Here is a 26,533-nt window from a genome sequence, read left to right as displayed (position 1 = left end):
TAAGGCAAAGTAGCTCAAAAAAGGGTTTAATGAAGAAAACTCTTAATATAACGAACTAGGGAATAATGGAGAAAAATCAAAATATGTGGTGTGAGGTAAGAATTATTTTTCTGTTTTTGTCCTTGTGACAGCGGTCTGAGTGCTCATTCGTCTCATTTATGGGTGTGGTGAGATTTACAGCTTACACATTTTCCCTCAGTCTTACACAATATTTGCCTTTTGTGATGACGTATTTACTTCCTGTACACGAATGAATAAACCCTCATGGACTGACCTTCTGGTGAAAACCTTGCTGTGTACTTTACAAAGACAGATCTGTAATGTTGTAATAAATATCGACGTTGTTTAATGTCAAACAACCAGCACTTAAAAAAAAAAAATTTAAGTTATGCAAAGACTCTGTGACAGTGACTGCCAGACATTCATCCAATATTTTATCCTTTCATATATGTAATGTTGTTAATGTTATGTTGTTGAGCTGATATGATTTTGACACAATTGGATTTAAAAAAAAAAAAAAAAAAAAAAAAATCTGTAAATTAATTGTGATGGTTGTTGTTAAACAGTTGTTGCTTACCATCCTTATCAAATGGAAAGCCTTGATGCTTGAGTCATACAGTCCTGATCCAAAGTAACAACGTGCCAAGTAGAGCTTCAATGTGAAACAAGAAGAAATGGGAGTGAGAAAAATATATATATATTTTTTTTAAGCATGCAGTTTATCGAAAGCAATGCTTGAACCGAAACAGGCTGTTTTATAGCCTTCAAACGTTTAAGACCACATGCCTTTAAAAGGCCAAATTTGTGCAAAAATGTGGATTCATTGTCATTTTCTGTCAGGTAGTCACACTGTCATGACTTTCTGATGGCAAAGGCAAAGAAAGTTCCCTTTTTGAACATAGTTGGGCTATTAAACTGCATAAGCGCCTGTGCGCCGTCGCTGCTGAGGTGGGATGCAGTAAGACAGTCATTTTTAATTTTAATTTTTTAATTTTTTAATTTTTATTTTTTTAAATGATCCTGAAGGTTATGGAACAAAAAAAAGTCAAGTGGAAGACACCCAAAAAATTTTACCAGCACAGAGCCAGAGGATGCAATTGGCTATCCGTCAAGACATTGGACGTTCCTCGACCCAAATTAAGGCCGGTACTGGTGCCAATTGCAGCCCCATAACCATCAGACGGCATCTGAGACTGAAGGGCTTCAAAAACAAAAACGTCTTCAAAGGCCTCGTCTCCTCGAACACCACAGAACTGACCGTTTGGCCTTTACAAGAGAGCACCAAACATGCGACATTGAAAGGTGGAAGAAAGTTTTATTCTCTGATGAAAACATTTTTATCTTGATGGTCCTGATGGTTTCCAATGCACGACAAGCAGATCCCACCTGAGATGTTTTCTACGCGCCACATTGGAAGAGGCGCCATAACGGTGGGGTGCTTTTTCTTTCAGTGAAACAATGGAGCTTCAGGAGGTGCAGGGACATCAAACCGAACGGCTGCTGGCTATGTCCAGATATTGCAGAGAGCATCCCTAATGACTGAGGGCCCTCGTCTGTGTGGTAACGACTGAGTCTTTCACCAGGACAAGGCTACAGTACATAATGCCCACAGGACAAGGGACTTCTTCCAGGAGAATAACATCACTCTTTAGGACCATCCTGCATATTCCCCTGATCTAAATCCAATTGAGAACCTTTGGGAGGGAAGGGAAGTTTACAAAAATGGACAACAGTTCCAGACAGTAGATGCCTTTTGTGCGGCAGTTTTCACCACATGGAGAAATGTTTCCACTCACCTCATGGAAATGTTTGCATCAAGCATGCCGCAACAAATTTTTGAAGTGATCAACAATAACAGTGGAGCTACTCATTACTGAGTTCATGTTTGGAACTTCGATTTCTGTTTTGGGGGGGTTTACGGGTTTTTTGGAGGTGTGGTCTTAAACTTTTGATCGGCTGTAAAACAGCCTGTTTCAGTTTAAGCGTTGTTTTCAATAAACCACATGCTCAAAAAATGTTTTGTCTCACTCCTGTTTCTTCTTGTTGCATGTTGAAGCTCTACTTGGAACCTTGTTTTAAAATTTGTTTGTTTGTTTGTTTCTTTTTTTTTTCTTTTCTTTTTTTCCCAAGTGGTCTTACACTTTTGATCGGGACTGTATTTGGTTCTTACCATAATTAGAAGGTAACACAAAGTAAAACTTAAGGCCTTAGTAGTAGCATTTGCAGTTTGTAAAACTAAACTACTTGTGAGATGGGCACAGTGGCATGGGAAAGTTTCTATGAATACATAACCTATAAAAGATGACTTCATGGAATAACCTTTGTCTTTTACGATCTCAAAATAAAAAATGTTAAGGTTTGGTCGCCCTACACTTGAACTGGCAAGTGTCATACAGCTTGAAAAGAGTTTTTGTAAATCAGCTAAGAAGCTCTCTGTTTGGGCAAAAATCCATTAAAAACAATCTTCATGGAAAAGACTTCAAGTTATGTGAAACCTTCCCGCTATCTTAGATGCACTCCTCTTTAGAGGCCTGTCTATATACTTCTGATAATATTTAGGTCAGGGGACTGTGGGGGGCCATGACAAAACTTTAAGCCACTTGTGATGCGTTTAAGATCATTATCCCGCTTTATAAAACATACTGTTGTGATGTTTGCTTCCATAGTTAGCTGGTATTTAACCGAATACATTCTTCCAACTACCAGTAAAACATTGTCTGTACTACTAGCTGCAACACAAGCTTAAACTATAATCGATTGTAAGCTCACTCTTAAAAGTTGAAGTGTTCTTATTTCAGCCACTAAATTCTGTTTTAATTTCATCAGTGCACAGGAATTACTTCCTGTATGCATCAGTCTTGTGTAAATGTTAATTTCCACCCTTTAATGTTTAATTTTGCAGTGAGATGCCTTCTACTTAAGGGGTATACACAACATTATATATAATATAAAGTCATGTATAATATTGTATTTATAAAGCTTTGAAATGTTCATGCATTTGCCTTTCCTTGTGTAAATTCATTTCTTAATGTCTCACAGTTTATTAAGAGTTACCCACAGGGTACTTTTTCCATTCATTTTTCATTCAAAAATTCTGTGAGAATTTTTTTTCTTCTTGCTTTTTACCTTTTGGAGATCACTTCATCTTATGCTTAGAAATTTTGAGCAAACGTTTGCATTTTACTGTTAATACACTAAAGGATTTACTGAAGGACTAAACACCTGTATCCATGTTTTGTTCGCAGTCCGACCCACTGCCATTATCTTTCCCTGACAAGTTACTATTTGACATGCATAGCCACAACTGCAACCTGGTGAGTGAGCCAGTCAGTAGGGAAATGGTGTGTGTGTGCATGTGACATGGACATTAACTTTTATTTTTCTTGTATTAAAGGTCTAGGGAGTAATGGATATGACAGAAACAACCACATTATACTGCTAACACAACTGGCTCTTTGCAAGCATGTGCACAAACAGCATGCTAACGCAAAGCTAGTGAAGAACGCGAGTAATGATAACTGAGTGGATGCCATCCCTAGCCTAGCAGTCAGAATCTAAACTTCCACAGGCTTGTAGCATTGTAGCCTCCGTTTCTAACTGTGTGTGTCAGTTTTGCTTTGTGTCGTTGGCTTTTCAAACAAACGCTAAAATAAAAATCGATTGTACGTCCTTCAAAGGATAGGGACTTCTGTCGGTGTGTCTGACTGAAGCATAAGGTTTATATTCTGAGATGGTCATAAACAAGACAGTAATGTTTAACTGTGTAACTGATTACTTTCTCTGGGGAGTAATGAAGTAAAATGCTGCATTACTTTTAGGAAAGTTAATGTATAATATGTTAATTTTTGGTCTGGAATAAAATATCGATACGATATATATATATTTCCTGTCACATGTTGGGTAGGTAGAAGGGAGAGCAGGTCATCTGTTAATTGGAAGGTTGGTGGTTTGATCCCTGGCTGCTTCAGTTCAGGCCAAGATACCAACCCTAAGTTGCTTTCCAATGCATCAGTTGGTATATAAATGTGTTTAAATGTTAGATAGAAAGCACTTCTCCAGAGAAAAAGTGCTTGTATGAATGGGTGTGAATGAGGCATGTTATATAAAGTGCTGTATAAGTATCAGCCCATTTAGATGTTTTTGTAAACTTTTCCAGAGTTATAATGACTCCTCCAAGTCACTGAGGTTAACTAACCTGCAGTGAAGAACACGAAACTCACAAATGCAGGCTTAAGGGAAAGCTATACTTCCTGTTCATTGTATTGTGATACCATGGATCACATGAGATGTCTTCTGATGATTGCTATCGTTACACTGAAAGCATTTTGGTACATGATCCCACTAGCTTACAGGAATTAAAAGCTCAAATGATGCCTTGGGTGTTTTGGAGATTTCACCAGGGTACAACAGGCAACATTTTTGAATAAAACATTTAAAATAGCCATGCTTTTGTTGACGCAGTCAGCATTAGGATCACACCTTTATGAAAATATATTGAAGCTTGCATGTGTTTTGGCTCAGAAGAGCTCCTTTCCAAGGGCACACAGCAGGTGCTGGCAGATTGACATCTCACAGCAGAAGCACAGAGGAAAGAGAGCTGATGGGAAGTTGTTGGCAGAATGAATATATCTTGTTGGCATATGGGACACAAGGCTGATGTTTTGTCCCCTGTCTGACCGTGTTACACACCTCACTGGCGCTGGCAAAGATCTGTGCCAAGTTTTTTTCTTTTCTTCTCCAGAGGCAAACAAAAAATGACCTATTGTATCCAGATAAGAAAACTCTAAATGTTTCAGTAGGGTATATGCTTCTTTTATTGTTTGGTCGATATTAGGCTAATCATTTACTTGAGCCAACAAGTTTGAGTCAGGTTTCACTTGGAGGGTTTAAGTTTGATTACGGTGTTCACTGATTGTAAACCTGCATGTTTTTTGTCCTTCCCATCTGCTGTTTAGCTCATTGTGTTATGGAGAGGACCACCGATCAGTATCTTGGAATGGATCAAGATCAGTGTTGCTGTTAAGATAATGGATCATAATCCAATACTGGCACTTTGACTTCCTTTTTTATCTTGACTTCCACTGATATGTTGTCTTGAGTTCCACTTCCTTTACTCTGTCTCAGTCCATAAATGATATCATAGCGTTGGGTACGACGAAACATTTCTTTACTGGGGAAAATACGCTCCTGGATTAAGGAAATGCAAATGAGTTTGTTGTTTGATTTATACTCATTTTACTTGAAAAATAAAAAAATGGCTTGGTCTATCAAACCATTAAATACAGCTTTATTACCAAGATTTCGATTGTACAGTTCATCTTACTGACCTACAATCATTGGATAAAGTGCTTTACAATGGGCCATCATAGACTGTCATATAACTAATCCCAATACAGAAGGTGGTGTCTGCTATAAAAATTGTGACATGAATATGATTTGAATATACTGTATTCAATAGGATTTTGATTTATTTATTTAGCACTTTTTGAAACACTTTACAAAAAATCCGATTTCTGATCTAAAGTTGCACCGTTGCTTTGGTTTTTAAATTAATGAAGAAAAAGGACATTGTAATTTGAGAACAACTAGATGAAAAGTTGTTTTGTTGACTTTGGGATTGTTTGTAGGCTTAAAAAAAATTCCATGACAAAATCAGCCAGCCACTACTTGACCCTCTAAAATTGATTATTTTTGTACAATAACTTCATGTTATGAAGCCATGCAAAATTTTGCCTTGAAAGTAAGATATTTTTTTTAGTTTGTTTGAATGGCAGGACCTTGAAGTACAGATGTGGGTCATTCTTAAATTTGACAGCATCTTTTATTTTTTCCAGAATTTGTGAACCCTCCTAACCTCGTAGCCGTGTTACATTTTCAGGGCTGAAAAACATTTCTTTCTTTTGAAAGAAATCCAATCTAAGCAGTTTTACTCCAAATACCACAGTCTAATGCCAGAATCTTTCCCTCAGCAGAATTATTTATCTATAATCCCTTTTACACGTCAAAATGAAAGGATATATCATCGTTTTTCTTGAAAAACTGCACCAGTTTATCGTTGTGAAATGGTGAAAAACACACTGTTGCTCACTCTGCTGTTTCACAATATGAACTTTGCATGATTTGATAGGTATGCTAAAATGATTGTGCTAAGAATCAGATGATTTTTGAGAAGGTCAGGTGGAAACAGTTTTCAGATTTTGTTGACTTTAAATGGAATGACCCAGAAATTCTCAGATTATATAAATCAGTGTTTGTGCCCAAGACGCACTAAAGAGCATGGCAAAAATTTCTATTCATAACTGCAGAAAAAACATTATATGGAATAATTGGAATTACAGTTTTGATTGTCACTTTTAAGTGTAACACTTGCAATTTTATACTTTGCAATAAGTTCCCCAGACATGACTTTTCTTCACTCCTATATCAGATACCTTCACTCAATTCAATAAGTGTTCCTGCCTCCTCCTGGTGAAATTATTCATCATGTAGCATATTGAATTAATATTGAGCATTTTATATTTTAACTACAAATTTGTGTCAGTTGATAGTGGCAGCAGCTAGAACTAGACTGCCGAGCTGACCAAAGCAAGCAATTTGAAGATGACTCACAGTTAACAGACTTCCAACAAAACGTTCCTCAACAATGATTGAAATCCCCACGACCGCTGCAGACTCAAGTGGTCGATCCTTTTATCCTCCTCCATGCATGGAAAGCAATATATTCTCTTCTCCGTAAAGCTGTGCGTACAGTATGGCCATAGTGTGTGGGTGTGTAATGGTGACTAATCCAATTTGCAGTCTTATTCTGGATCCCTAGTTGTCAGAGAGTCCTTAATCTCTGTGGAGAGAGAGATCCTCACAAACTAATCTTAAGCTTGTGTCAGTCTGCTGATCCTTGTGGTAATAGTTTTTTTCTTTTCTTTCTATGAATGAATGTAGGGAGTAAACACTGGACAACCATCAGTCTTGCTCATCTGCAGTCTTTCAAAACTCAATCTCAAGTGTTAAAAAAAAAGAATTGAACTGTGGCTTTGGGCTGCTGAACGTGACACGGTGAAGAACGGGACTCATGGTGTTGACCTGGCACCGCTCAGCTATCCCTGATCCTCCTCCACCCATTCACTTACTCCAGAGGCTTGGGTTGTTTGTTGCCGCGGGTTACACTTGTTGTTGAACGCAATGTCGGAGCACATGCAGCTGTCCCTTGCCTTGTGCAGGATTGGGCTTTACACGGTAAGAAGATGCAAACATGCTGGTATTTGTTTGCTGGAGAACAGGAGGGATGCGGTCTGTGTGTTTATGTGTTAGATTGAACATACTACTACTAGTTTTAGTATGCTTTTAATCTTTCCTTGCAGTGCTTTACAGTTGGTTGATCACTGAATATAGAGTGCGCTCTAATGTGTATGTTGGCATAATATTAAGCTGGAAAAGGTGGATACAAGCAAAAAGACAGATTATTGTCTCTTTTTCTACCTGAGCTCCTAGCAACTGGCTTCAGGCAGTCTTAAGTGCATCATAGTTTTAAACGAATCCATCCATATTATTCAAATAGTGATAACTGTCAAATTTGTTTTTGAGTTTCTACTGCCATGTGACTTGTAAGAGAGATATTGGTTAACATAAATAGACAAATAGACGTATTTTTAGAAGCACTGCAGTATTTGGTACATGTTTTGAAATAGTTGTATTTTAACAGCAGCTGATGACTCACATTGCATTTTGTCTGCTCCTCTGTTACTCTCTCACCAGCTGGTAAAGCCTTTTCAATGAACATAAACAGAAAGGCTGATTCTGAAATAAGTGTTTAACAGTAAGCGTTTGTTTGATTAAAACGTCGTGCCTCATCGTTGACTCATCATTTCAGCCATTCTTGAATCAAATGAGTGGGAATAAGTAGATGGGTATTAGGTGTATTGGAATTAAACTAATAGACCTTGTAAATTAAAATGTAGCAACTGTTGCTGATAATACTTTTTTATTGCTGTTTGACTGGCTTTTAATGTTTTCTTCTGTCAGATTGCTTAATTCCTGAGGCACCATCAACATCCAAACAACAATAACAATGCTGCTGGGCTCTTAGATCTCTAGTTATATTAAGTGGTGCAAATTGTCCGTTGTACTCTTAGTTATTCCTGTAACACAGATTATGAAAAGTTTTTATTATATTATTGACTGAGTGGGTTGGGACTAACAAAGGGAAATCTGTAGCAAAATGAAGTAAACTGCTGTTTTGTTTTGTTTTGTTTTTTTCCCACACAGATTCAGCTACATGTAAATTAAATATTTCAATAAATAATGCCACTTGCAATATATTTTATTTGCGAAGTAATTGGAGGAATGTAATCAGCTGCCTCCTCAGTAAAGCTGTTCTCATATAAAGCGTTTATCTCGTCACAAATCACTTTGCAGCTGATTGTTAGATAAGCTGTACTTATCTCAAAATTTGAGCATTTACTGGGTCGCAGCAATCAAAACATTAAATATAACCCATAACAAAATAGCCTAAATATAGTAGCTCAGTAAAAATGATGCAATATGAAATGAAGAAATCGCTCAGTTAGGTTAAAAAAAAATGGCCAATAACAAAGAGGAGTTACATAAAAAAACAAAAATTCTGAAATAGTGTAAATTAGTTGAATAAAGTTCTTAATAAATAAAAGACTATCTGGATGGGTGGATGAATACACCACTAGGAAAATAAATACAGGTATTGTAGTGTGACAAGAAAAGATTTCTTGGATCTAACCAAGATCATGAACCACCCTGCACACGACCCCCACAGCCACCATGCTTCAGTCCTTGTTCTGCTCTGGAGAACTGAGCATAGCAGCTCCAAAGCCAGAATTCAACAGACGTAGCTTTCAGGTCAGAAAAACAAAGCCATTTCGGAAGCGCTTCAAACCTGCATTCTGTGACAAATCCACTAGGTGGCAAAAGCTAAGTCCTGTCAAAGTCTTTGGGGAAATTGTGTCCATTTCTGTCTTTTGGGTCATTCTGAGTCTATTTTGTAAATCTGTCATATTGTGCTTTAAAAAGGATGATTATCAGTGGTATGGTCATTGGCTAATGATTAGTGATTGATAAGCTGTGAGCAGTCAGACCTGCCCTTTCTTGTCATATCTACTTTTTAGAAACCAAGAGGGAGATAATGAAAACGCTGATCTCAAGGCTTCAAAGTGCAACTTAAGAAACCAGTGATTGATGTCTCAATAGCTACGCCCTCGTCTTATACTGTCTGTGAGCGGCACATGAACTCGTCCAAGTAAAATCGAGCTGTGAGAAAGGTTGAACTGAGGTTAAACTATTGTTCTGGGTCGCAGGGTTTATGTGTTGGGTTGTATCTCCTTGGGAAAGTTAGTCCGATGATCCCCTTCCTCTGTCAACACCGCTGTCCTGCTTTGTACCTGAACTTGAACCTGCTGTTGCTGTCAGCAGGGCGATTATGTTGAACCAAAATGTTTTAGTTAGGCCAACAAAAAAGCGAAGAAGCTGACTCCAAATCACAAAATGTGGGAAGATAACAAATTAGAGCAGCTGCACTTTAATAAGAAATGTACTCATTGTATTTCATTAACCAACAGTTGTTTTTTTTTCTTATTGATCTTGATGGAAAATCAGGAGTACTAACACATCTCACACAAAAAAGGAAAAAACACATTTATGTAGTAGGCTTAGCAATTCTACAGACAGTAAGTTGGTTCGTGCCATCATGGATACTTGGAGCATATTGTTTGGCAAAATTTGTTAATATAGCCCCATCTGCCTTGGTCTATGGGGGCTGTGTGGTGGGACAGGAAAAACTGACTCCTTGGACTGTGTATGTGTGCGTGTGTGTGTGTCTGTGTGTTGATAAAGGAATAATAAAGCATGTAGAATTATTTTGATTAGGGAAACAGTTGTTCTGTTTTCTCCTTTTTTTTTTTTTTTGCATCCACAGCTGATAAGCTGATAAGAGATGGCTGATGTGAAATGCTACTAATAGAGTTGACAGTGCATTATGTTATTGTAATCATAAATGCTCCTCAACAAGTATTACATCTACCCAATGTCCTCATAGCTTCTGCTGTCTCTCACTAAACACGAGAGGTAAAAAGAGAGGGAGAGAAGCCCACAGTCATCATCTGATCTTTTCAGTCTTGTCAAAGAGGTCGTTGGCATGGCAGGCATGAAATACCTCCAAACTGCTGACCCTTTGCTGTTCTCTTCCTCCATGCTTTGCTAGGTCTCCCACTGGCATCTTGTGCACAACTGCTGATGTGTGAGCAGTTAAAAGAGAATAACAGAGAATTTCACAGAATCAGCATGTTGTCACTGATACCGGATTCATCTATTTGAGAACAGGTTTAGACCGATATCACCCAGCTATCAGCTCACGCCTTCCTTATCTCGAGTTACCTGTTTCTTTTGAATTGGACACATTTTCACTGAAACCTCTGTGCTGAGTCACTCTATGTCCATCTGCTTATTCAGTCAAACTTTTCCAATACAAACCATGTATCTATTCTGTTTTTATTACAGCAGTGCAGGTAGATGTTGGTTAGGTTCTCTGTAGCAGCAGGTGCCCTGGGATATTAGTATGTGGCCACGTGCTATGGGTACCATAGCTACTGCTCTTTGGACCCTTAACCATTAAGGGTCTAAGTGATCGCATTAGTCACTTCGTGGCTAACTCATTATGTTTTTAATGGAGTGGAAAAGTGTTTCTCATACATGCTGCTTCTAATTTTCAGACTCAGGTCACACTATTTAGATCAAGATGCTCAAGACTGCTTTGAGCTTAATTTGGAAAGAAAGGCTAGAGAGTGTGCACAAGATAATGGCAGCTTTACACCCAAGGTGGCCCATATAAGAAACCTGAAGCAGCATACTAATTCTTTCACATTAATGCAGGACTCACTGAACCAAAGTCAGAAAATAAGTCTTTTTATTGGATAGTAGTGAAAACTGTTTAAGGTGCTGTGTAAGAGATGTCTTTGTAAGACGCAGTAGATACGTTCAGTTGTTCAGAATCAAAGTAAATAACCTTATAAAGGCAGATAAATATCAGAAAAACATCACTATTTAAAGAGGGGTTTCTCTTAAACTTTACTGATTTGTGCAGCTGTCACCACACTGGTAACACATGCATCGTTTTTGTCCCGGTAAAGATGAAATATTTTTTTTTGAGTATTTTTTCCCCATAAACCAAAAGTACTTTTCTTATGGTAATATCATTTAAGTTATCTGCTTTGTGTTTTTATGCACAGCAGCACATTGGCTCAGTAAACAGCACATGCACATCATAGAAAGAAGGTTTTAGGTTTAAACCCTCCTGGGATCTTTTCTGTATTAGGGCTGCCACAAACGATTATTTTGATAGTCGACTAGTCACCGATTATTTTTGCGATTAGTAGACTAATCGGATCGTGCATCCATTGGACGTAAAACGTACAGCTTATTGCACCAGCATGCGTCTGCTCTTATATAACTATCATTAGCTTACAGCTTTAAGTGTGTAAGGTATGTGCTAACTAAAAATAAAGACAAGATGATAGTTTGTTAAATTTTAATGAAATTTGTAGATTGTTTCGGTGAAGTTTAATAAACTCCTTGCTATCTAAAATATAACGGGACACCGGAGTATATTCTCGAGCATCTCATACTTCTGATAATCAGTTGTCTTCTTGATGTTTATTCAGCTGTGTAAAAACTATAACTTTAATCTCAGCCAAACCGATTTACTCAGGAACAAATAAAATACAAAAAAAAAAAAAAGCCAAACAATAGCATTTTGAAGTTCTCTAAGTGACTTATATATATTTAACCTGAGTAGTGAAAGACTGCAGTGGGTTTGAAAACGATTTGCAGGGAGTCCGGTGTTCTCACGGGCTCCAGTGAGCCTTGCCCCGGGCTAGCTATCGAGCTAGTGGGTAACAGACGTCTCTGAAAATATGTGGTGTCTTGATAAACTGAGCAGATATTTGAGGTTTCCATAGCTACATTCTCGCCTGAAAATATGTTAAACGTTTATTTTGTGACCCAGAAAGAATAATAAGAGTAATATTAAAACTAACTAGCTGCCGCCATTGTTGTAAACTGAGCTGGGCTGTGCTATGAATTCTGGGACACAGCTTCTTCTTCTTCGGGGTTTAACGGCAGCTGGCATCCTTGTACATGCAGTGCTGCCATCTTCTGTTTCAGTCCATTATTACACTCTTAAATCCTACTACTTATTCCTGCGTCTTTTGTGATCTTACAAAGCTTCAAACGACAACGTCGACTATTAAATCAGTCGTCGACGATTTTGATAGTCGATGTAATCGTGACTAGTCGACTAATCGTGGCAGCCCTATTCTGTATGGCGTTTCTATTTTTCTTATATTTGCTTGGGTGCTCTGGTTTGCTTGACACAGTCAAGTCAAGTCAAAAGGCATCCACATTAGGCTGGCATTCCTAAATTGGCTGAAAGTGAGGATGTGAGTTAGATTTATCATCATTAAAAATGATTGAAAATCTTGTTGTGTGTTGTTTTGTTTTGTTTTGTTTTAATTCTTCCTTTTCCTACCTCTGTACTTAGATGTACTTTCTTTTGCATCCTTTGTCTTCTGGCTTTTTGTTGGTTCAGTGCTGACAGGTTGATCTGGCAAGGGTAAACAGCATTATTTCTTTTTTTCCACAAGGCTATATTAATGTAAATGAAGTAAGTGAATTGACACACAATGAATAAACCTAAGCAGAGTTGGCGCTTTTCTATGTAACATTTATTCTCCAAATTTATTTTGAAGAGCAGATTTTAGGGAAAAGTCATCCTGTTTTCTGGAAGACATATTTTAAGCTCTCTTATCTTGAGATATCTTACTTTTGGATGCAATCAACTTGTGCAGCAGTTAACATAATTTCATAACATATATTTTCACGTTTTGTTTTTTGAATTTATTTGAATTGTGTCAGAGTGAATGAGAAACTTTTAAAAGTTGCTTTGACCTTTTTAGAATTCATTGCAATAAGTTTCAGGATTAACAAAACAAAACAATTTCTTGAAATGTGTATTGTGTCATATGCCAGACAGATTTATTTTACCATAAATAAACCTTTCTTAACACAGGGTGTTCGCAGTGTAAATTTCCATACTGCTTCCGTCCTTTTAAAAAGGCAGGATGGGAGCAGCTATTGCCCCAGACTGGGCCATGAATACACTTTAAAATAACCACAGTACCTACTGGTCACTCCCCAATGATCAAGTACCATTTCCTAAAAACGGTCTGCCAGTCCTTATTAGTTTGTTTTGTTTTTGTCAAGGACGTTTTGGGCAGGAATTTGGCTGCACATGTTTGAGAAACAACAAAGAAAAACTTCCTGTATGAGATGTATTGGCTGACAGAGCAGGGCGATGCCGCATTCGGCCTTTGTGTACCATGTGCATCAGGAACTAGAAGAATTTTTTTTCAGGCTCACATTCCTTTTGAAGCTGGGGTGGTTCAGGAATGTTTTGAATATTGTTTGTTTTTTAAACATAATTTAAAAAGAGTAAAAAGAAATAGCAGTTCCACAAAAGTAAAATTATAGCCCTCCACCTCACTGGCAACACCCTAAAATGGACAAGTGAAAGAAAATGGGTGGATGTAATATCAGTTCACACAATTGGATAAAAAGTGCTCGTCATAAAGTCTGATAACATGCAGCTAAAGTATGTTTATTTGAATTACTAAATTATTTATTCTCATGTATCTGTTTTTCTTCACCACATAAATCTGTTCTGTTGGCCTATATTTGCAGAAGCCTCCCTTACATCGCCCTTGAATCTGAAAACACTCCCCGTGGGCTTTTTGTTAAGGGACGCCTTAAAGCGTCTTTCTGTTACACAATAGTCTTTGTCCACCTCACATGACAAGGACCCATCTTTAGCCCCAGCTCAGACCCTAAAGCACATATTGTAATATGCTTATCCGCAAGACATTGGGTTGCAAATTCCTAATCCAAGCCAGAAGGGCGCTTTCTCTTCTATCATTTTTTTTATCTAGTATGCATCATTGTTACTCCAAGTGAATTCAAGAATCTCTACATGCAGACTGTAAATTCAACAGGACATATTTTTCTTAATCCTTCCACAGCTGGAGTAATTTGTGTTTTGTCTAGTGTAGTGGAACTATTTAGTTTAGCTACAGGGTGTTGTTGGTAGTGATGTATTTGTCTAAGTTTTGCATTGCTTTATTTATTTTGTTTTGTTTCCTTCCCCCCCCCACCTTTTCCCCCAAGTCAATCATACTGACTGATGATGTTGATGATCATGATGATGAAGGTGTTATGGCATTTTTAGTCACTCAATGCATTACTAGGTCAATACATTGAGTTTTTTACCTTTAATTTGCAACAGGTCTGCATGTGTCATTCATAGTTCAGCTCGTGATTGACAAAGATGTGCCATCTCAAGCTGGATGTAAATCTAGCCCACTCCTTTCCATCAGTTGGATTAAGCGTCCCATAGTTGTATCCCTGCCACCCACTTCTGGTGCTTCCATTTATAGCTGTGTTGTTTTCCAAATGCTTTGTAGATTTTCAATACAACTGATTTATTTAGAAGACATTAACTTAGACTTTTGCTCAGTCTTTTTTACAGAGACTTCAGGTACATTCACAATGCGAGAAGAAGTTTCACCGTGATTATCAGCATCACAGTCTGTGGAATCTCTGAGGGATTCCTTATAATGAAAATTGCGCTCCATTTACTATTTCTGACGACTCTTTTATTGCAGCAGCAGCTTAAACAGGACATCTCTCCTTGAGCAATGAAATCAGTTACTGCTATACCACAAAAGTGAAATTAGGTCATCGTTTTGCCAACCCCACAGTTGTTGCTGAGGGGCTTCTGTATTGTTCGCTATCAAGTCTGTGAAATGAAGATATTAGACAACACTTGTAACAAACAAATGTTGTGTCCACTGAAGCCTTATCGGCCTCAGATGTAATCCTCTTTTATATGAGTGATGAAAGCGGCACAATCCCATAAAAAGGGGTTTCCTGTTCCAATTTTTTTTTTTCTTTGAGGACAGATATTTCTGTCCTCATGTGGAGGAAGTGTCAAGTGATTTTGGTAGCTGTGTCTTTTTTTCTTTTTCTTTTTTCTTTGTCTATGTGGGCATACACATATGCAAAAACCCACATTTGATCATTTGTAAAGACAGAAAGCTTCCCTCTATAGGTAAAAATCTTAAAAATAAACTCTGGACTGACAGCTGAAATATTCACACAGTGATCCGGAGGGACAGCCTGCTCCTTGGCCACATCTTAGGACATTCATGCTGACTAAGGCCAAAATAAATCTGTAGCACGGTTTTCAAAACTGGTAACAGACCAAATTTGGAGATATTGAGATGTTTTTCTGTTTTGATGTAATTTCAAAAGAATTAATGAAAGGAAAAAACATGCTTTATTTCTTCAAACATTGCAGTACAAAACTGTTTACCCATTTTAAGTGGAAAAAATGGAACTAAATACATGTACAGTGTTTGGGATGGGTCTTTAGGTCATTCAAATGTAATGCTAGTGGAACCCATGTGACCACAACATATGTCAGCTGATCTCAAATCATCCTATGGTTTTGTGCTGGTGAAACAATGCTGTAGATCCAGGATCCATTCTTTGGTCACACGGGTATCTGACTTGTACAAGATCAGTGCACTTTTTCACCAAGCTTTATGCTTTCCACCAGTGATGTGAAAAAGAGGTAAAGGACTCTTGTCTGGACATGCTGTTTGCTTGAGTTGAAGAAAGGGTAATGGCGCCCTCTATTGCTATTGAGCAGACATTGCTGTGGTTGACAAAGACTATCCAGGGATCTGCTTTTGGACAGACCCTCTCTCTCTTAGACATTCTTTAAAACGCACTGCATATGCTCAGGACACTTTACTAAAGTTAAGTTGGGTTATAGCTTGACTTGCACGTCTCTCTGAACTCACAATACAAATAATTTATTGGTCTTTGTTTTTGCACTACCACATGATAAAAGGACAACCTTTGTAGTAACTACTTCGCTGTTACAAAAAGAGTAATCTATTGACCTTTTTACTCAGTGTTGGCACATGTGATAGTTATCACTTTTATGTTGTTTTTGTTGTTGTGTTTTATTGTAAGAAGATGGCAGTTAACAGTTCAGTGGTCAAACCCACATTGTTGCTTTTCCGGAGACTAATGTTCCAAAGCTGTTTCACATAGCGAGGTGGTTTGCAAAGTTAACACTGCATTTTATAGTGAGGTATTGAAACAGAATAGTACAGCTTAATGAAGACTAACTGCAACAACATGAAAACCTCAGAAGATAATGACTTAAAAACAAGTCTATAAAAGTCTGCCTTTGAGTGATTAAAAGGAATGCTCTGCTGTTTTCTGTAGGAAACTCTCAAAGACAGCGGAGACAGAGACATTCTAACTCACTTAATTTTTCAGGTCTCATTGCAAAAGTACTCTGTTTGTGTCGATTCATGCATTTTGTCACTTTTGTTCATGACAGCTAGCATGGTTTATGTTGACTAATGTATTTTAATAGGAAGCCTATTTTGTGTCCTCTTTCCTGTTGGGCGAGTTTCCTGTTGGAGTGTTTAACAGGGATGTATCCCCCTGGCAACCAAGAAATTAGATCCATAAAAGAAGTGGCTACTGTTGTTAACCTAAATCACCAGCCTCTGCAGCCTCCAGCTGTGAATGTTGTTGCCCTTTAAAAGTGAAGCACAAATACCCATTTGTGTATGTGGGCATAAATCATAGTAAGGGTTGAATATTTGTGTCCATGAATATGACAAATTGGGGAACTGGAGATTCTGATGATGTCACTGTACTGCTATGAGATACAGTTTGAAGGTGATTACTAAACACTGAACTATAAGACTGAAAATTAGCTTGAAACTTCATTAACTGTGAACCAGAGCTAACAAAAAAAAGTTTGAAGACTTTTTACCCAATCCTGATAGACTTCCGCAACCTGGTGTATGAAGCATAAAACCGGCATGTTTAACAAGTTGCATTGCTTGAAGAGTCATTTTCAAAGCTTCTTCATGGAAATCATGTCAAATGCTGCTTTGGAGCCATAATGTCTAATTGTGCTTGCAGTCATTTATTAAGTTGGTGTAACATGACTCCCTGCTTGGTCCGTGTAACTGCCTAATAAATGCCATAAATATGAGCCCACTGTGAGGACTCTCGTCATGATATTTTAGTTTTTTAGGTTGAACATTTTTCCTTAAATGTGAGTAGAGGAAATCAGTATTGTTTTTATGAGACTTCCCAAATATCTTTAAGAAGACTGGATCTGCTCTTCACAGAAATCTTCAGGAATATAGTTTTGCACAACACATTTACTGTCCAAATCATTTTCACCTATCAAAAGATGATTTCTTGTGGGAAAATTGTGAAATATCCCAACAGAAGACACAAGTCGACCCATGAATAGCAGCATCTCAGCGTATATTTCAACCTTGTTTTTGGAAGCTGCTGCTGCTTTGTCATCCAGAATAGGATTCAATAGGAATGCATTAATGTATTAATAATAGAAATCACAGGACATGCTTATATTTGAAAAACTACTTATCTTGCTTGACAAACAAATTATTTACTTTAAGCCAACAAACCTACAAATAAAATAAACATACAGTCAGAATTAAAAATATATTTAGAGAATTGTGTTCCTGTTGACCTGAAATACAATTTAAATGTTCTTTGCCTTATATCTGTTGAAATCTGAAAGTAAGTAAAGTTTATTAATATAGTGTCTTTGACAGACACCCAAGAGAGAGTCGGCCATTGCTTTTGAAATTGCACGTTTTGATGGGTTTGTAAAAAAAGAAAAAAAAAATGACACGTTGTTGTTGTTTTTGTTTTTTTAATATATTATTTAAACACAAAAAATCTGTTAAATTCATTTGAGACTCAAGATTCAATTCATAAAAATTTACTGCTGTGTCCTCTGGGTGGAGCCATGCAGTCACTCTTGTATTAGCTCAATTGCAGATTTACTACTATTGAGTTTGTTATGGTAATTTCCCCTGATACTATTATTTCTGAATATGAAATACACTACATCCTACTTTATCATTAAATAGACACATAAGCATGAGCTTCTGAGTAGCTCATTTGCTATTACCTGAATTTATACTAATAATAATAATATGGAAAGCAAAGGACAGGTTATTAAAGTAGTATTTAAAGGGGGACCTGGGGTTATTAAACTTATTCTTTTGATTAATATTTTAAAGAAAACACTTGACTTTGATTTCCTTGAAGAGAAAATTGGTTTTAAGAGGATACATGGAAAACCTCTGGGCTGCGGAGGGCAAACTGACAGGGTCACTTTTTTGAGGTGTTTGTGGCAAGATGTAACAGCATGCGAAACCACACCAAAGACGTGTGCTATTCAAGAAGTTTCATCTATTACACACACTGTCTTTTGTTCTTATTTATTTATTTATTGTGTGCAATCGTTTTCACTCATTTAAAGCAGAAGTGAAAAGTTCCAAAAACACGTTTTCATGACCTGTTGGATGTATTTGCCAAGACTCTACTCAAACCATTACCCATGCTTTGTGTGTGTGGGTGTGCATGGGTGGGTAGACGGGTTTTTTTTGTCTTGTTAATGTTTTCCTTTCCTGTTAATGTGTTCCTTTCCATCTTAAGCCCCTTTCACACTGGACTTAAAGCCCACTAACACTCAATAACATCTGGCTTTTGTCTTCGAGGAAAGGGTACACTTGTCTTTCATTCTCTGGTTAAATGACTCCGCTGTAGTTGCGTGTATGTATCAGCTGCCGCTCTGATCGGAGGTGATGGAAATTTCCTCTTTCCTAGTGTGATGCTGTGGCGCATTTTAAGTTTCACCTCCATCTGTAGTTTCTCAGACTCCTGTGTCTTTTTCGTGACAATGTCATATGTTCTGTCTGCATTTGAAAAGACTGAAGTGAAAGAAGTGTGTTTACATTTGTTTATGGGGCATTTTTGACAAGCAAGATAAAGAAAAGTATTAAAATCTGCTTCCTTGCACTCGGTTTTCTGAAGACTTTACAAAAGCAAGCACTTGAAGAGTTAGATGACCTGACCTGGAAAATGATTTAATAATCTCTTCAAGATTATTTAGCATCTACAGTCTGAAATCTATTCCCATACTGTTCAAAATTAGAAACACCTTGAATTCCTCCCATCTTTCCTGTGGCAGGTTAACATAAGGTGATTTCTTTCAAGTCGGACCCTTTAGATCTTTGCAGTATTTTCTGACATGCTGATGTTTTCCCTGTCCTTTGTCATACACATTCATCCAAAATTGGTAGGTTGGATGTTCTCTCTTCTGGGGGCCAGTCTCAGGAAGGGCTTAGGCTACCTTTGAATCAGGTTGCACTGTGCACTGTCATACGCAGGCCTGTGATGGATCGTGGCACAGTTGGCCTCTGACTGTTCTTTCCTGCCTTTGACTAAGTAAACGTTTCCCTCTGTGCACAGTCATTTATGAAAGCTTCTTTGCGCAATACTTCCATACGCACAACATCTGTCCATCAGCCTTGGCTCTTAGTGTGTGTGTGTGTGTGTGTGTGTGTGTGTGTGTGTGTGTGTGTGTGTGTGTGTGTGTGTGTGTGTGTGTGTGTGTGTGTGTGTGTGTGTGTGTGTGTCTTTCCCTTCTTCCGGTAAAGTCTGATTTTATTAGTAATGCTGAAACATTCTTGATCAAAGCAAGATGTTGCACAGTCTTTTAACTGGCTTTGCTTTTATGAAATTATTTATTAGCCATTTACCAGGGGCAATTCTTCAATGATTGCTCACAATTTAGTTGCAAGGAAAAAGATTCTCGTTTGTCTGATTAACCCAATTACTAGACTTATCAGTAATAGCAGAGAAAATCTTTGAGCCTAAATATGATGACTGCTTATCCAGGTGACCCCAGACTTGACGTTGCACTCTAAGCGTGCAGAGGACTGGATGAACAGAAAGTAACTCAAGCATATAGATCGTCCTGATTTTGTTTAATCACTATGTGTACTGTGTGTCAGCAAAGTAACTTTTTTTTTTTTTTTTTTTTTTTTTTGTAACTTGTGTGGCATTGACAATTTTTAGTCATCCAGTAGGTGTCAGGATAATGCAGAGCAAATATAAGCTGAAAACAAGACTTGGTGAAGAAGTTCACATACAGTTAACCCTCCATTTACCGAGCTACTAATATATTTAACAGTGTCACAAAAGTGTTGATGCGTGAAACTGTTTATTTGTGTGAGCAATAATGTTAGCTTCATGCACCAAGTTTTTACTCTGTACTTGGAGATGATGAGAACGGGCTTGTATGACGTTGTTTTCTGTTTTGTTTTTTGTTTTGTTTTTTGGGAGGGTTTTGGGTTTTTTTTGCCCCCTTTGAAGTAGGACAGACATGTGGAGTCTATTGGCTTAAGTCAAATGCTCCCTGTGTGGGATTTAGTTATACAGTTTGTATAGTGGTAGCCCACACACACACGCGCACACACGTGCGCGCACACATGCATGTGCACGCAGAGGCACATTTCCCTCAGCTCAGCCCTTAGCTTTTTCTATCTTAATGTTTCTTCATGCTGTTACACCTGTAGAAAGTATCAGCGGCACATGTTTAGGGGTGTTGATGATTTTGTACTCTAGCACTTTGGATTTGAAATTAAATGGTGACTGTATAGTAAGTAAAATGTTGACGATCAGCCTTATTTTAAAGCGGATTAAGGTTTGTCCTTGTGCCATATTAGCTGGTTTTGATATAACCCCCTTGTATTAGGGGATCTAAAATCACTGGGCAAATGAAACATAAAGCCATTATATTAAATGTTTTGTTGCCCTGGTCATGAACCTCTAGGCCTGTTGTGCAGCCTTCTTTATTTATTTATTTATTTTTCTTGTTGAAAGAGCTCTTTATTTTCAGTTTCTCCAGCAAGTGAAAAACATAATCGGTTCATCTGAGGTCAGGCACCTAACTGGACTAATCAAACATGCTTCAGTTTGCTCGTTAAAAACGAATAATGGGGGGGTTACTGGGAACAAAACAAGGCTGTAACATAATAGCTTAGTTTCCAGATCACTGTCCTGAAGCACTGTCTTTAAAGTTGGACAAATCCATTATAATTTGCTATTTTATTTTAAATCGATTGTGCTATATTCCACCAAAATGATCACAGCATGAATGCATACCACTCAGTTAGGTGGCAATGAATTGCACAGACCCTTCCTGTCTCCTGGCCCATGCTCGGTCCTTTTGGCTCACCTTTTGGATTCACTGTATGACATCTTTACATTGGACCAAGCACGTGTTTAGCAACAATTTTGGAACTGGCTGTGTAAGCAAGCCACTGGATGAGCCAAATGACAACCAGTAATGCAATCATCATTGCTCAACCTGGCGTTGAAATATCTACCGTGATTCAGGAATAGACTGCTGTGGGGTTATGGGGTTCTTGCAAGATATTCTTTCCTGTAGCCACAAAAATATGACACCTGTATCACATGGTGAAAGAACAGAGACTTGCTCCCAGAGCTTCACTTGGTGGATTTGGACCAGTGTGGCTTACAGTCTGTTTTTGATTTACTATTACATAATCACTCTGAGACTGCTGTTTTTGAGAAGTTTTCTTTGCTAGGGAAAAAAGCAAAGGCAAACAAAATAACAAACAAGAGACCGGTTCCAAAAGGAACTGTGGTGTTTGAACAGTTTTCAGTTCACAACGGAGGCCGTTTCATCTAGCCACCCTTTTAAACCCCCCAAAGACCATATCTCTCCACAATTAGTGGGAGGTGAACGGGTTTAGATGGAGGCTTCAGGGGGAGCTGGTTACAATTGGCGCCCATAACAATCCCCCTACAATGAAGTGGAGCCACTCAAATGGCTGATAAACAATGTACATGAAGCAAACAGCAGGCAGTGATGGATCCATTTGTGAGGGAGATGGACACAAACTAGCAGTGATGGGATGACAAGAAGTAGGTAGATGTGGACTGGAAGTTTTTTAGCCCGGGCCTACAAAGAATCCGCCAGTCACAACTGAGGGGCCCGAAGCGTGTGACTATTAATTACTGATGGCTTCCCACCATTTGAAAATCAGGGGGCCGCAGACATCAGATGTGTGGAAGGGGCCTGTCATTACCATCACAGAAACAATGCTCGAATTTGGCTGTCATGCATTTTTGCCTAATTGACTGTTTTGATGCAGTTTTTTTTTTTCTCCCCCATTTTGTTTCTGAGGGAGCATGGATGCCACCCCCCACTCACTAGCCTTGATGAGGAGAACTTGGTGGGCTTTCAGCTTCACCCAGCAAGAACCTTCCGGAGGTCCTTTGATGGCAAGAAAAGCCACTGGAGACCTCAGGGGCCTCATTGGCCTCCATTTATATATCAGCACATAACACTGCATTTTTGATTCCTGGCAAGAAATGAGTGAGGAGGAAAAGTAACGTGTGAATGGCATACTGTGTGTACGTGAACGTATGTGCTATATGAAGTATGTGTGTCTGCAGGGTGGTGCTTTTATTTTGTGTGTGTGTGTGTGAGGCTGCAATGAAAGGGGGAGCCCAGGGACCCACAAACCACATGAGGGGTCCCCTAATTTGCATAATTAACTGTTGACACTAACTGTGCTTAATGAAGGCCTATTGAAGTCATTGACCCTTTTACACAGCCAGCCCCTGGGAATGAGACAGAAGCTTCTCCGGCAAAGGTTAAAACAATGTGTCTGGTTAACGTCCGACAAACGTGCCGAAACGCCCCGAACTCTTATAGATTCACTCGCTGGATAAGGTTATGGCATAGAATGACCTGTGATTTGAAATACCTCCAGATGGTTGGCTTTGGCGTCTCATCTCGTGTAGTTTTCTTAATTTTATCCTTTTAAAATTTGTTTTCAGTAAATATTTGCACATGTTCAGGAATCACTGCCTTATAGGCCTTTGCCACACTTGACGGATGGCATCAAACGGTCACTGAGCATCATTTCATTTGTTTCTTTCACAAATATTCAGGTCTGATTACCGTTCTTACGTCTTCATCTGCTCATTTGTACTAACAATTATACGGCTGTTTTCTTTTTTTCCTCTCATTGTCAAGACTCTAAGCAAAGAAATTCTGAGCCTCCAGACATTTAACTAGTTATATTTTCATTTTATTTCCAAGGACATGCCCAAGTGACCTCAACAATTTCATAGTCAGTATATTTATGGGAAACTTGATGTGTTTGGGTTTCTCACGTCTGTTATCACTATCCAGGAGGACGACAAGCTGTGTGAAACTAGTGATAAGCCACTGTTTCTCTCAATCTTTGTATGTTAACCCCGTTTTTTCTAAAATAAGGAAAATGGATTGGATTATTTGTTTAGTGTTTTATGTTTTCACTATAGCTCAGGTTTCTTATTTAGTACTGTTCATGTGTGACTCATAATTAAAATAAAATCAAAATTAGAGAAGATTCATAATAGCAAATGTTCAGGTATTAAATTGCCTGAATTGCATGCTTACAGGCTTTTTAGCATAATGTTGTCATTCCTTTGTATAACCTTGTAAAGTGGATGATTCACAACTTCTCTTCATAAAAACCTATAAAAAAACCCTTTGAAAACAAAGAATAAATAAATAACACCAGCATCTTAAATAGTTAATTTTTTCCTATAAATACCACTTCTTGTGTGAGCTGTGCCAGTTAAACACACCTCAGCGGTGGTGAAGTAAGAGAGAAGAGTTGTATAGAATGAAAGCTTGGCTCTCTCACTTCTAAAACCATAGACAAAATCAATTAGCATGAGCTTTGTTGCTTCTATTAATAGGAAGGATGTAGAAGGGAATCACAGGTGCATTGACATTTTACATCAGAAATGACATTGTACACTACTGCAGTTTTTTCTTATAGTATTTGCAGTATATAAAATGTCCTATTTTTTCCTAATGATGCTTTATCTTGAGGTTATGCAAGGAAAAAGGAACCCAAGAAAGCCAGGCCATTTTTCATTGTGTATAAGACCGAATGGGATTTTGTGGTCAGCTTGTACCTACTTTGAGGTGGTCAGAGATGCATGTAATTGTATAGTATATTGTGTATGCATATGTGTCATGTCAGAATTTTGGCTGTAATGTGTAGTTCAACAAGATGTCTTAACCAAACCCAGACAGAATCAAAGGGATTGTACTTGCTTTCTGCCTTTCACTATATTGCCATGTGCAAAAGTTTTTGTTGTTGGGCAACACTTACTTGGATAAATGGAAACTGCGAACTTCTCAGTTTGTCACTGCTTTTAAGACCTGTTCTGTTGACATGTGTGAGTTGTAAGCTCTGTCAAGCACACACACTCAATCTGGATGCAAGATATGAAAGAGGTCTTCCAGATCTGTGACAGCATGAAGTATGGTTTTCACAGATGTTAAGTTTCCACATAAATGTAATGATGTTAGTGTCCTCATTTGTTGCAGTACTCATCATTCATGATCCTTATCTCAGTGAAAATATGTCTGTTTTCTCTTTGGCATCACTGCTAGTGCCACACCTAGGGTTGTGATCCGATAGCACTTCCCATTTGGATTCTGTTCCTGTTCAACAGAGTACAGAGAGTTGTGTCTTACAAATCACAAATTTTGTATTAACTTTACTGAAACTCTCTGTCCAAGTCCCCGAATGAACTCTGGCAAAGATTGTTTGCGAGTGAAAGGGCACATCACTGCACGTCCTACAGTGGAGTTTAACAAGAAGGAATTACCACAGCTTAAAGTTCCATTGATCAGCTTCCTATTTTAAACTTCTTAATCATGTCAACATTTCGCATCATCTGCCGATCCACTCAAGTTTGGGCTGTAGGTTGTAAACAAGAATTAAACTAAATAAGAAATGTCAGTATTGATTAATATAGCCAGAAGAGTAGATAGAATCATGAGTTTTAGTTATTTGTAAATTCAGTTTCTTGCAATTTGACTTTAAGAAGATTTGATAACGGGTTTCAGAAAGCTTTGGATTGCATACTGAGTTTAGATTACATCATTAGCCACAACTATATTCATAATAAGTAATGTCTTTTCTGTTTTGTGGGTTACAACACCTCCATTTACCATCTTTGGTAGATCTCCCAAACACTAATCCACACACTTTGTTATCAACAGGGTCAGGCTGTTAATATCATCCCCGTGGCTGGGCCTTGTTTGTATCTTATGATGTGAGGACTAGTTCAGTGAAACAATATTATAGATATGTTATGATTATTGTTGTGTTACATACAGTCTATATAAAAATCGTCTTGTTCTGATGGCTTTTAGTTGTTGTTGTTTTTTTTTTTTTTTTTGTCAAACTGGAGCCATGAAATGACTAATGAGGAAAAGTCTTTCACATTTAACGACAAACTTGAAACGTTCCCACACGTTTTTCAGGGAGAATGGGGGCCCTAATTTTGCTTTAATCAACAATCGATTGTCATCGATACATAAATGTTGTATGAAAATGAGCTTTAACTGATGAAAGTGAGAGGAGTGCCCTTCCCATCCGCCCATCCTTTTTATGTCTGTGAGATGGGGCGCCCCCCACCCCCCTTGGTTCATGCACACTAGTTTCAGGGCCTTCAAAAGGGGGCCCCTTAAGCTTTGATCCTCTATATGGGTGCAGAAAAACATCTTTTTGCCCTACGCTGTGCCCAGGATACCAAAGTTTTTGCCGCCGCAGTATGCTAATGCAGCCAAGCTAATCGCTCTCCCCAATTTAGGAGATTTATTTACCGTAATGGCGCCCAGTGGAACCCCTTCAACCCCCTCATTTCTGTGGCCTCCTTATCTACCCTCTGGATGTCCCATGGAGTAAAGGTGTCCACTGTGAATGCAACTGCCTTGCCACCACCTCACCCTTATGCTTTCTTGAACAAAAAGAGAAGAACATGAAAACAGTCCCGTGGGTGGGCCCCTTAATGCTGTCCCTCTTATTCTCAACCTAATGTAATTTTCCAGTAGATGTCATGAAACACAGAAGCTCCAAGGTAGGCTCCAGACAGATAAATGTGTCGGCTGGGAAGGGGGCTGGGGGTCTAGAGGGACACGCTGTTTGGATTATATTATTCCTACCAAGATCTTACAGATCATCAGATCTTTCAGACAATCTTAACCCGGGTTTTGATACGAATTTAGTGATTCAGATTCCATTATCAATATCACTTGGACTTGACTTTGATTCCTCAAGTCTCGTTGGCTCCATTTTGAGAGTCGCCACCATTTCTAAGCAGCAATAAAGAAATTATATTCATGTAAATGAATTGCTTGCTGTGGGTCAAATGTTTGTGCATGTTTGTTGAGGTATTTCCTCTCTTTGTTGTGAGATAGAGATATATAGAGAGAGATATATATATATATATTTTTAATTTATTTATTTTTTAGTCATTACTCAAAGTTATTATTAAATATATTACGCAGAACACCTTTTTAAAAAGTAATGGAGTACATTAAAAGTCATTTGTTATGCTACTCGTTACATTCCTTTCAAGCATGAAGGCATGAAGATTAGGAACTTTGTTAATGAGGGGACACGTCTGTATTCATCAAAAACAAAGTGTAAGT

At 38.1% G+C, this 26,533-nt stretch overlaps 1 protein-coding gene and 1 long non-coding RNA gene across 5 annotated transcripts in view; one reads left to right on the top strand and one right to left on the bottom strand.

Moving 5' to 3' along the window:
- Positions 1-26,533, top strand: part of LOC113033855 (ADP-ribosylation factor-like protein 15) — a 158,725-nt gene that overhangs the window by 3,078 nt on the left and 129,114 nt on the right. The window contains exon 1 of one of the 4 annotated variants that reach the window (XM_026188010.2): positions 6,803-7,233. The exons of 1 other annotated variant lie outside the window; for it this stretch is intronic. In XM_026188010.2, the coding sequence (XP_026043795.1) occupies positions 7,180-7,233 (54 nt within the window). In that variant the 5' untranslated portion in view covers positions 6,803-7,179. Of the gene's footprint in view, positions 1-6,802; positions 7,234-26,533 lie in introns of those variants that run through there. 2 more of the 4 variants (XM_080308846.1, XM_080308845.1) reach the window with 2 other exon arrangements.
- Positions 509-6,750, bottom strand: LOC145432196 (uncharacterized). The gene is made up of 2 exons (XR_013912473.1): positions 6,610-6,750; positions 509-652 (listed from the first exon to the last, which is right to left on the bottom strand). It is a non-coding gene; the product is annotated as an uncharacterized LOC145432196 (long non-coding RNA).

The sequence above is a fragment of the Astatotilapia calliptera genome, chromosome 12 (genome assembly GCF_964374335.1).
Source record: "Astatotilapia calliptera chromosome 12, fAstCal68.1, whole genome shotgun sequence".
Lineage (NCBI taxonomy): Eukaryota > Metazoa > Chordata > Actinopteri > Cichliformes > Cichlidae > Astatotilapia > Astatotilapia calliptera.
The sequence above is the reverse complement of the archived record's forward strand: the minus strand, read 5'-3'. Positions and strand labels throughout refer to the sequence as shown.